General features: G+C 41.9%; 1 protein-coding gene across 1 annotated transcript in view; it reads right to left on the bottom strand.

Moving 5' to 3' along the window:
- The window catches only part of ABCC2 (ATP binding cassette subfamily C member 2), a 277757-nt gene that overhangs the window by 133036 nt on the left and 131634 nt on the right, over nucleotides 1–13087 (bottom strand). The window contains exon 13 of the mRNA XM_069239683.1: nucleotides 362–508. Within this exon, the coding sequence (XP_069095784.1) occupies nucleotides 362–508 (147 nt within the window). The remainder of the gene's footprint in view (nucleotides 1–361; nucleotides 509–13087) is intronic.

Below are 13087 nucleotides of genomic sequence, written 5' to 3'. Positions count from 1 at the left end.
TCCTCAGACCCTTCCATAAGGCATCAGGATCCAGAATATATGTGTGAAGCTGAAGAATTCTCAACACCCAAACCGGCCCAGGAGACATTATGCAGTCATTGTTTTCCGGACAAGGTAGTGCAATTCCACAAGAAATGACAATGCACTTAGTATTTTTCCCAGTTTCTATATACTGGAGATCCACACTTTTCTGGAAATATTTTGAAGTTTTTGATCCACCTCATCTGATATTTACTCATGACAAACAGACCTTGAACAAAATGGCACAATGAAAAACTGCGCACTCATATGTGGGAGTTGCCTATATTTGCGCAGTGATGGAAAGTGACTAGAGAGCCGTGTTTATAAGGTATGTGCTTACCTGCACCATGGAGGAAATGAGCATGGGAAGCATGGCGAGAGGGAACCGTAGTATATTAAAAAGCGAAATGGAGGTAAATGCCCGCTGCGCATCCAACACATTGTTCACATCCAGAGAGACATAAACTGCAAAACTGGCTACTGAGACCTGTGGAAAGAGGCGGAGCAAGAGTGAGAGAAGGGGTGGGACAGAGAGGGAATGAAAAAGAGAGAGAGAGAGAGAGAGGCAACTGATAGGTGGAACCACATAAAAAGTTACAAAAATACACCACGCACATTTACGCATGGAATAATGAAAGGAGCTTTAATCAATGCAGCACATATTCTACGTTTTATTTATACTTCAATGCTTATGTAAACATTGAAGGCAGCCTGTTGAATACGAGAAATTCACTAATATCTTGGCTTTTTTCAGATCATAAAAATCTTTTGATATTTCTCAAGAACCCAGATTAAAATGCAGTCGTAGCATGGAGCAGAAGACCTGTTTGTCTTTTCGCTTCAAAGTCAGATGAGTTTCATCAGCTTGCAATATTTGAGAATGTGAACAGGGAAATGGGCCGCCACATCTTAGAGGGATCTTCACTCTAGCCTCTTGAGGCACCCCAAGATCAAATCAGCATATATCCTGTCGTTCATGGGACTGTAAAAAGTGATTAACTGCAGCCTCATCCAGGGCCGGCTTTAGCGTTAGTGGTGCCCGGTGGGACATCATTTTTGGCACTTACCCGTGCCCTTCTCCTCAGACTCCCTCACTACCACCTGGCAAAAGTGCCCTCATCTCTCCATAGCCCCTCTCCCACATACATTTTATTTGTTTTAAAAGACTGGTAAAGGCTGTCTTTACTAATGAGAATCTATATCTAACAGTCGCAGCTCACGGGTCGCCGAGTGGGGCGGAAAGCGAAGGGGCAGCGGGTGGGTGCATGGGGGGAAATGCTCAGAGCAGTGTCAGGATTGGCTTGGAGCACCCAGTCAGGGAACTCCCAGGCAGACTGGGAGCCTGTACAGGCTCTCTCCAGCCCAGTAACTGGACGGCCGAGCACTCCCCCTCATTGCTCGTCACCCCCGTGGCCCCACGTAGTTTATTATAGTTTTAGGGGAAAAGGTTTGCAGCTTCCGCTGCTGGTGGGGGGAGGGGGGGTGACGCTCCTCCGCCCTTATGGAGGAGCCACCACTGAGATCTACCCAAAATAACCATTTTTAGCAAAATTAGAAATAGATAATGAAAAACTGGGGGAAAAAAATAACATCCTAACCTATTTTACGCAGTTTGCATGTAGCTATTTGATAACAGTTTGTAACAGTCACTGTTCTATATCAGGGCTGTATCTTATGAACTGCTGTAACAAAATGATATTTGTGACAAAAGCAGCAATCCACGCAGCTAACCATATAAAATATAGATTTGTGATCTGCATGATATGGGTTCTTTGCAGCAGGCATATTAACCCTCAGCGCTACGCTATGGCGAGTCAATCTGCCACTAGACAAAACTATCTCTCTAGCAGGAACATTAATAACAAGAGTTATCTTCAAGTTGTTATTGCTGCCTGAAAGCTGGAAGCAAAGAATCTCTACAGCAGGTGTTTTCAAATCATAAGTTATTGCTAAACATAGTGACCCCACCCCTCCCCGAGGTCAGCGCCCCTGCCCCAGGTCAGCTCCGAGTGTAGCTGCACCACTCTCACTGTCCTAAGGCCAGTCCTAGCCCCATCCAACAGGAATATGAGTACGACATAATAAGAGCGGCAGTGGCTTGATTTGCAATAATGTTAACAGCCATTACAGAGATGAGACTTGCATTCTTTATCATTACTGATGACAAACATAAAAACATTTTGCTTTGGTTCCCATTTCTTCTTGGATTGCTGTTTTGTAGTGTTCCAATTAAATATTAAAGTTCACAATGTTGATTATTTCAAAAGTTAATTTTCTACCTGGAAAACTCATTTTCATGTTTTCAATTCTGCCTAGACTCCCTTTGACTTCAGTCAGAAGTACAGAACCAGTTGCACACTGCATTTTGAGTGAGATTAAAAAGTCTTACCCTCCATGCTCAATGAAGAGCTTAGCGTTTTTGTGATATGTTTTGTTGTTCGCTTTTAGCCATAGTCGTCCTAACTTCACAATTTATAACGTGTGATTGCGAACTAAAAAGGAAATATTAATTGATTCTCATTTCATATTGCTTTCACATTCCTTAAATGTTACTGGGGCCCTGGCTCCCACCTCTAACAAGCAATGGCATAGCCAATAGGTCTTGCCTTTGGGACTTTATAAGTATTTAGCTATGCAGTACATTACATTGGCAGATGGAACATACCATAGCGGACATTGTGCAAACACTGGTAACCCCCTTGAAGCATCACCTAAACATATCAGGAGTGCTCAAACAGTCATAGTGTAATAAGGATGTTACAATGGCATGAATCACGGTCATAATTGCAAAAAGGAGATATTATAAAACATATATAAGCATCATGTAAACCCCCAAAAACATTTATCAGAAATAAACTTTGTGTTTGTGCATTCCTTCATACACTTGACTTTAGACTGCAATGCTCAGAACGGCCCGTAAAGGGCGCCACAAGAAAAATAGCATTTGGAAGAAACATGGTCATGTAACCACATAGTCGGTCCCTAGAGGGCATAACCACATGAAAAGAGAATGGCAGAAAGCAATGCAGTGTAACCATATATTCAGCCCCTAGTGGCCGTAGTGAATTACACATGTTCAGGTCTAGCAGGCCTACTAGAATATTATTACAAACAAGGCCCTTAAAATTCAAACTATTCTCAGCTGTAAAACAAAAGTTCCAGTCTTGAAACATATTAAAAAGATACTAAATGGTGGGAGAGGTTTTTATTTTGCCCCACCCCACAACCTAATGTGGAACCCAGAGCTAACCTAGACAGGAAGAGCACATCATGCCGAATGTTATGGGGTGAGTTTCTGAGTGCACGAATACTGTAGTATCTTGATTGTAATGCTCGGAACAGCCCCTAGAGAGCACCCCAATGAAAATAGCATTAGTAAGAAACATGGTCATATAACCATATAGTCAGCCCCTAGAGAGCATAACAACATGAAAACAGAACGGCAGAATGTAATGCAGTGTAACCATATATCTAGTCCCTACTAGAGGGCATAATACATTAAACACTTTCAGGCTTACTAACATATTACAAACAAAGCCCTTAACACACAAACTACTCCTAGCTGTAAAACAAAAGTTCCAGACATGAGACAGCTTAAAATTAAAAAGACACAGAATGTTGGGAGGGGTTATTATTTTGGAGTCCCCTTAACCTAATCTGGGGACCCAGAGATGAGCTAAACAGAAAGAATGCAGTGCGCTGAACGTTTTGATGGTGGTTCCATTGTCCTAGGGCCACCAGATGGAGAGTTATGGGCAAAACTGTTTTGTAAAAGGAATGCTCAGTAAATCATTATTGGTTGAGTTTCCGAGTTCAAAGAATATTGTAGTATCTTGACTGTAATGCTCAGAACAGCCCCGAGAGAACACCACTATAAAAACAGCATTTGGAAGAAACATCGTCATGTAACCATATAGTTAGCCCCTTGAGGGCATAACCATATGAAAAGAGAATGGCAGAAAGTAATGCAGTGTTACCATGTATTTAGCCCCTAGAGAGCACAGTGCCTTACACATTTTAGGCCTAGCAGGCCTACTGTTATAATATTACAAACAAGGCCCTTACCAAACCACTCCCAGCTATAAGACAAAAGTTCCAGCCACGAGAGAGCTGAAAAAGACCCTGAATGGAGGGAGAGGTTATTATTTTGGGGCCCCCCAACCTAGTGTGGGGACCCAGAGATGACCTAGAAAGAACGCTTTGTGATGAACGTTTTGGTGGTGGTCCCATTGTTGTAGAACCACCACAGGCTGAGTTATGGGCAAAAATGTTTTGTAAATGAAATGCCCTGCAAAGCATTATGGGTGAGTTTCCTGATTGCAGTAATTATTGTAGTATCGGCTCTCCTGCTGTGCCAGGAGAGCCTCATTGAGGATTTCTGTGTTTTTTCGTTTAAAATGCAACAGTTTGTATATTTTTCAACAGCTAAACTTGTACGGATGTGGTATTCATGCAAAGAGCTCGTCCGATTGATTTTGCACTACATGAAACTTCAAATAAATAAATAAATAAGAACCACCCTCTTCAGCTTACAGCCTTTGGGAGCAGACACCACATAGGAACAGCAACATGCCCAAAAACAAGGAAGAAGAAGAAACAACATACGGCCACGGAGCACAAAGCGGAGAAGCAAAACAAAAAAGTAGTGCGTCACACTAAGGTATATGGCTGATCGTGCAATAATCCATGTAACAGGGTCGGTCTCCAAGGCGGTAACATAACAGCCTCAAGGCAGGACAAATGTAAAATATTTACCTACGAAATCAAGGGAATTTTGAAAGGCAGGCCAAGGAACAAATGAAAGCGATGGGCATGAGTGGGTGTGGTTAAAGCCCACTGAGTGGATTACAGCATATTGAGAGAGCAGAGTAGACATGCTGCTAGACTCGACCTAAAAATTTTAACAGATTGCACAGTGCAAACTCTGCACCTTTAACCTGGTCATTAAAAACCTAGATTTTTTTAAACATTTTTTTCTATTTATTGGAATGGAGCATGCGTTTTCCCTATTCCAAATATCTCCACATGTCTGAGGCAAAGAATAGTTATGCCGATGGAATTTAAAGATGTGCTGTAAATTATGGCAATAATAATAAAGTTGGAAACCATATAACCTTAAGACATCTCCATGTGGGGTAATGCTCACATTAAATGAAATTTGAGACTCACTGGAACCTGGTAAATCCATCCTATTTGATTAGAATTGTTCATGGTGCAGCGGAGCCCGAACTGCCACAAGGGTTCCCAGATGAATTCCTTGACCACAGTGTCAATGAGAGATAGGAATTAGAAACAGTGAATACTGCTGAATGATGGGCTATTGGGAGGTCATTCACTGCTACAATGAGTTCCATCCGATGGTCATCTACTACAGCGATCACAACAAATTCTGTCCCAATGGTAGCTGGGGCAGCCTCCAAGATGTAATTAATTTCTATAGGACTTTGATGGAATTTATGCCGTGCCCTGTTGCATAGTTTGAAAACTACTAGGATGTAATGGTTTTATGTTGTTTCTTTCCAAATTACAGTAGCGACCGGTAATGTCACATATTCCAGGGGTATTATCACCAACTGCTGGGAGCAGTTGAAGTGCTTCAGGACTTAATTCAGGAAGGAAGTAAACAAACATCGCCTGGGGAGCCTGAGCAATTGCAACTCATAACCACTGTGACTTGAAGTTCAGTCTATTGAGGAGTTAACCTGAGCTTCATGGTCATTTTTATTAATGCAGACTTGTATATTTGACCAATTGTTGCATGAGTTTGACATTACTGAACAATTTTCTTTTTAGAAAACTTTAGAAAACGCAGCTTAATGTGTTAACGTTTTTGCTACTTTCTTAGATGGACGTCAACTCACCAAAATGCCAGGGGTAGCGGATGTGACATCACACGCCCTCTGACCTCCACTTTCACTCACACACATATACTTACAAATACACACAAATTCACACTTACAAACACTCTGTGTCACATAACCACACTCTCACCCGCAATCATGCACACAAAATACATTTAAAAGCATTTTTACTTACCTGAGTTGCCATGGAAGGACATATTCCAGCTAACTATACTCAATTTTTTTTACACTAATAGTAAATAATAACAATAATATATTATTATTCACTATTAGTGTAATACATTTTTTACAGAAAACAAAGAGTGTGGAGCTCCAACTGACGTCCACAAGGACAAGGTGCCACTGTATTCCTGGCACTGAGTTTGCCACCTGTGGGTCAGGGGTCGTAAAGGCAGTGGTAGCAGAGGGGTAGCAGAGGGCAAATCAGGGGTCCCAGCTGCGACCCCTGGTGACCCCTAAAATGACTTCCGTGGCTGTAGAAGATCACTTTCACAAGTGTTGTTATGCTTCATTTCTGCTGTAACTTTAAAGCAGCAAAAAACAAAACTTGTTTTTTTCAGTTGCTCTTTCTTCAGGGCAGTGTTTTCCATAAAGGCCTCCTCTATTTATGCTTTGTTTATAGTTTTACATTAGAACCTGTGATCGATTGTTTTGTATGTCATGAACCATTACAATCGGTCTTAAAACATCCTCTGTTGAGTAGCTGTCCCCTTCTTCTGCATTCTATGCAACACTGTCAAACCGCTCCTTCAAGCTCTTATGTTGCTCATACCAGCCCTTATACACTCCTTTCTCAAGGGCCTTCCCTCAAGACTTTGTCCAGGACCTGTTACGCTTATCTTTCTAAACCTCCTCCCTTGGTGGCCTTGTTTCTTCCATTGTTTTTTTTTAAAGCCGAGCCTGCGAGTGCATGCGCTACCACATGCGCCTTGCTTGCGAGACACTCTTGTATACAGAAAAGGACTTGGAGCCCACCCATTGCTTACCATTTGCTGCTTTCACATCACTCTTCTTTACCAGCTTCCTAACTGGCCAGTGTACGCGAAATGTAATTTCCAGTTATCTTTGTGGAGCAGGGACCAAGCACAGATTGATTAAAGTTAATCTGTGCCGGTCCACTACTCCTGATGTGATTGAGGTACGGTTTCTTCCACCCTACTACTACCCCTGCTGCTGCTCCCTCCGTAGCACTTGCACTTTTTTCTTAGTAGTTGCAGTGCTTTAGGCAAATTGTGATGGCACAATTAACTAGGGCCAACTTCTGTTTTCACTACCGTTTCCAGTATTCTGAGCCGCATAACAAAGTCCCCTTTTCTGGCACACTTCATACTGTTTGTCTTGTGATATAGACATTCACTATGGGTTTCGGCGGCATTGTGTATTTGACTTCTTAGACTGCCATATTTGTATGATTCAGCAAGAAAGTTTACATTTTCAGTTTGCGATCGCTACGACTTTTCTTGTTTCTGGGCATGGTTTATCTGCATTTTACTTTGTGGGTAGTTCAGCATATGACTGCTTTCAGCAGCGCAAGATGACGTTAGGCATGTATACAATGCATCCCCTTGTCATAGTTAATTCGGTGTCAATGTCCATTTCGCCATTATTGCCTCCCGTTTTGATAACTTTTGTTGTTGATAATACAGTTTCAGAGGTTGGCAGCCAGTAAAGATCAATCGACGCCGTATACTAGAAATATTTTTTTCTAATATTCTAGCCACTTCAAAACATTAATGGCATAGGTGAACCTCTTTGCTTTGCGACTATCAGGCAAAAGCATTCAGCACTATTTCTTATAGGAGGTACGCGGTCCTGTTTATTTTGCAGTTCGTATTACACACAAAAGCGGCTTTTCTTGTTCTGATGCCACCCGTAACAAACTGGAATTCAACATATTCTGTTCAGGTTCATCCCTACATTGTTGTATCTTCCATGGTTTTGCGTGTGTACTTGCACAGTTCGCTCATCTTCAGTCTTTCCAGTCTCATTGACTTCATAGGACGCGTCAGACCACAGCATTTGAGCGCATTACCCTAATCAATGTTTGACATTCGCCTCATGTTCTAGATCATGGGACCATGTGATCGGGAAGTACATAAGGGAATATGTTTGTGAATAGACATTTGCCTCGAACGTGAGCCGGGTTTCATTTCCGATCACTAGGCCCGTTTTCATCATGAGCTGTTCTGCACATGCAGCCAACAGCTGGGAACAGCTAATGAATATATTTCACTGAATATAAATTACATTAAGTAGTAATTTACCCACACTGAAGCAGAGGTGTTCCAAGAGGACCGACAATAATGTGGGTTGCGTTAGAATATGAAACTGCAGCTGTTAGATTTCCACATTCGTGTCATCAAACAACTCATAATGTGATCAGTTAAGTAGCCAACTGTGGGAAACATCCTGAACAATTGGGTCTAAACCACTACTGCCCTGAACCATTACTGCTAAACAACTAAAAAGTCTCTACAACTAAGTACTGAACAACTACTGTCTAAACAACAATTGTGCCTGAAAAACAATTGCCTGACCAACTAATTTTAAGGTAAGGTTTTCTTTTTGGTTTTTATGGTTTATTAGTTGTTTAGAATATATATATATATATATAGATATATATTAGTTGTTCAGGAAATTGTTATTCAGGCACAATAGTTGTTCAGACAGTAGTTGTTCAGTACTTAGTTGTACAGACTTTTCAGTTGTTTAGCAGTAGTGGTTTAGGCTATAGTTGTTTAGTACCTAGTTGTTCTGTCACATATTCGAAACTGTGAGCAAAACACCACAGCATTATACTGTGCACATGTGTTATTCTTTTAAGAAATGATGGATATATTGCAATTACATAAAGACATCCATTTAATAATTCCACATGCTTCTAAAGTTGGCCCATCACGTATCACAGTGGGACGGTCACCACCGTATAATGTTTTTTGTGTCTAATATAGCAAGACACTGATACACACTTCACACTAACTGGAGCCTCTATAGTGGATACAATGCTGAAGAACAAGATTTTCTTTGAGCTGTTAAATGTGCATGTTCTACCTGCAGCCGACGGCCACCTATTTATCTGCTCCAGCGAGTCACTGTACGTAAGTAACCGGAAGGGAGGAAAGTAAGGCTGGCTTGATATAACTCTTCCTTCTCCGAGCCTTAGCTGCAAGATGTGACCAGAAGGTCCCTCAGTGTAATAATGCATCTGTAGCAGTGCGCATTGCTTGTCCTCGGTACAGATGATATGATGGTTTAAACAGCATTTCTAGGTGACACTTTACTTCCGGCCAAAAGGCCACTGGCATGAGCAGATTAACTGTGGTGATTCTAGAAAGGGCATAATGTGAGTAATGGCTGTGGCAAAGAAGCCTGAGCAGTTTTAGGCCACAGTCTACCACACAGCACAGCTATCTGGTTTGCTAAAGACATCTTGGGAACATTCAGAAAGTTGACCTAGGAATGCATTCTGCCCGTTGCTTACCATTGGCTTTGTGGTTTGTAACACATTTTCTTGCTCTCCATTTGCGGGCTTTATTTGTTTCAGGCTGTCTAGCTGGACATCATACCTTACCTTGCCTCAACTCTATGCCCCTGCACTCAACACCAATCCACTGTACGCCACTCTAATGTACTCTGCATCACTGCACTCTATGCCACTGCACTCTACATGACTTTACTGTACGCCATTACACTCTATGCCACTCTGTGGAACCGCACTCTACCCTGCACCACTCCACTCTATGCCACTTCACTCTACTCTGAAACAATCTACTCTACGCCACTCTACTCCCCTCTGTGCCATTCCCCTCTTTGCCACTCTACTCTTAACATCTGCACTCCTTGCCAATACACTCTACACAGTTTCACTCTGCCACTGCACTCTACTCTGCATCACTGTACTCTATGTCACTCTACTCCACTGAACTCTGACACTCTATTCTGCAACTCTGCAATCTCTGCCACTGAACTCTACATCAATCTACTCTGTACTACTCCACTGTACGATACTCAACTCTATGCACTGCACTCTACAGCACCTTGCTCTACTCTGCACCATTCTATGCCACTGAACTCCTTGCCACTCAACTCTACTCTGTACTCTAAGCAACTGCACTTTGACACTTGATTTTACTCTGCATGACTGCCCTCTGCATCACTCAACACTATGCCACTCCACTCTGCACCACTCTACGTCACTGCACTCTAGGGATCTGCACTCTGCGCCACTCTACTCTGTGCCACTGCCTTCTGCGCCCCTGCCCTCTGCATCACTGCATTCTACTATGCAACACTTTAATCTAGCCACTGCATTCTACAACGCAGCATTGTACACCCCTGAATTCAATACCACTGCACTTTATGCCATTATACTCTGCAACACTCTACGTCAATGCACTTTACACCAGTCCACTTTACGCGACTCCACACTATACCACTCCAGTACACAACACTCTCTACCACTCCCCTTTACAACACTCTACTCCACTCTTCTCCATTTCACTCTAATACACTCCATGCCACTCTACTGAACCCCACTAACTTTTAGCCATGCTGAAAAGCAACCACGCTGGTTAACAACATGGCTAAAACACATTGGTAAAGCCAATAGCTCTTGCATAGGCGAGTCCTATTAGCTTTGCCAATGCTTGTCCTATTACTCATTTCCTGGTGACACCAACATTTCCTTCTCTTCTCTCTTTCACAACAAAGCCACGTATATTAATCGCCTATTCACTTATGGCTATCAGAAACTGTATGGACAAACCATCCAACTATTCCTCATGCCTTACATTAAAAAGAAAAACAGGAATTCCCCCCCAAAATAACCCTCCTTTTTATCATTTTTGTTGCCATTTTAGAATGTCCACTAACTTGATACAACAGGTACCTTCATGCGACTTTTCCCCTCGTCGCATAGCCATAGAACCCCATCTGACCCTTCTTCAGTGCCCTATTAGACTCTACTGCTCTGACCTCCACTGAAGGAGTAGCCCAGTCCACCGCTGTCAGCACTCTTTGTGCGCTACTTAACACGGGCATCCGTCTGTGCTCCTCCACCTGCAACACGACTACTGCAGCTACAGCGCCTACATGGCTTTACAGCAAGTAAATCCCTTTCAGTCTCTCTCAGCTTTGCCTCCTGCAAGTTTATCTTTCCTGGATGCCAGGATGCCTCAACCGTCAATTTCAGTCTCATTGCCTTTCTGCCAGCAGCAGAGCCCAGTATACACTCCTTCTGCTGAGGTCGACGTAGAGTCATGGACTATCTTCTGCAAACCCTCTCCTGCTCTAAACTTTCCAACCCCCGCAGCTCAGTGTTACCAGACCCCTAGGTGCACAACTGGCTATTGCTTTTCATACTCTTGCACCATTTCGTTGGAACGCTCTCCTCTTTAACCCGAGGACTACACCCTCCCTGCCTTAGAACTACCTCCTCAATGAGGAATCCAGGCATGCTTAACTCGTTGTTTCCCCTTCCAACCAACTCCCCCTTAAGCCCTGACCTCCACTGCATATTTGTATCACATTGTTGTATGCTTTGTTATTACATAACACATGCATTTCTAATGCACACATTCACCCAGAAGGGCGTTTTTGTGCTGAAAAACTGATGTTTAGTGTTACCCTACTCAATGGTACACATTTTATCGACCACAGAAGGATGAAAGACTGGGTGGACATGTCAGGATTTGAACCTGTGGCTACTAGGTCAAACACAAATCCCTGAAGTAGATGCTTTAGTCCACCGAGCCACCAGACCCATTATAAACCTTTATTGTCTTCATTCAGTATCTAATACCAATATTCTGAGAGCTTTTGTAACCAGACAGCAGATCGTGTCCTCAAAAAAGCAACTGGGGTTCCCACAGGTGCTTTAATGGAAGGAACTATTTACCCATGTGCTGGTGGAAATATCAGGCAATTGTTTGGTGCAATGAAATTAAGTAATTTACCAGCCTAGTTTTCACGCATTTGTACCAACATGTTACAGAATGTTTTAATGTGGTTCAAAATACACAAGGTTTATTTAAAGTTTCTTAACGCATATAGGCATACCATACCATTTTCTTTTCTATTTTTTTTAACATAATTAAAATACAATCACCCTTTGACATGCTTTTAGTATATAATGCTACTTAGTAAAACTGCTACTTCACATATCTAGTGAAAAAATACCCACTTAAATATATTTTATTTCTTTATAGGTGCAGTTCTACCACCTTTTATGTGCACATCCCTGAACAGGTTGGAGAATAAAATCATCCTTAATATTTTAGGATTGGCTGACAAATTCCCTTAGAACAGTCTGAGCTAGTCCTGTAAGTGTATGTTACCTTTTCTAAGGTGACAAGCTATTTTTTCATTGTCATATTACCTTTTTCAAGCCATAATTTTATGAGGAAGCTCTGTCATTCAATATTGGAGAAATCATTACAAAGATTAAGCTTTCCCGAGATGTAAATATCCTCGTCAAGAACCAAACTAATTCGGTATATCACTAACGCCGGGAAATAAAATCTCAGTTTTTCAAAACCCATGTTTGTAATTTCCAGCACCATTTCTACATTTCCAACAGGTCTCTGACGCAATATAATTTTTTTTTCCTCTTAGTTCAAGATAACCTGAACAAAGCTTTTGTTGCAATAATCTCCCTTATAGCCCTAGAATTAACAATTTCCATTTGCCAATCTCATCTTTCAATTTAGTGACAAGAGGGTCCCTTCTCTCCTCTCCCATCTCCAATTAGCACTATTCCTATAACGGTTATGCTTTCCTCTGCGGTCTTACATTTGTCTCTCATTAGCACTATTACTAGAGAAGTTATGCTTTCCTCTGCTGTCTTACATTTGTCTCTCATTAGTACTATTACTAGAGAGGTTATGCTTTCCTCTGCTGTCTTGCTTTCCTCTGCAGTCTTACATTTGTCTCTCATTAGCACTATTACTAGAGAAGTTATGCTTTCCTCTGCTGTCTTACATTCGTCTCTCATTAGCACTATTACTAGAGAGGTTATGCTTTCCTCTGCTGTCTTACATTTGTCTCTCATTAGCACTATTACTAGAGAGGTTATGCTTTCCTCTGCGGTCTTACTTTTGTCTCTCATTAGCACTATTACTAGAGAGGTTATGCTTTCCTTTGCCCCATGGACGTCAATTCACCGAAATGCCATGGGTGACGGAAATGGCATCAAACTCCTTTTTATA

This window comes from Pleurodeles waltl, chromosome 6 (genome assembly GCF_031143425.1).
Source record: "Pleurodeles waltl isolate 20211129_DDA chromosome 6, aPleWal1.hap1.20221129, whole genome shotgun sequence".
NCBI classification, from domain to species: Eukaryota; Metazoa; Chordata; class Amphibia; order Caudata; family Salamandridae; genus Pleurodeles; species Pleurodeles waltl.
Note: the sequence above shows the minus strand (reverse complement) of the source record. Positions and strands in the feature narration are given on the sequence as shown.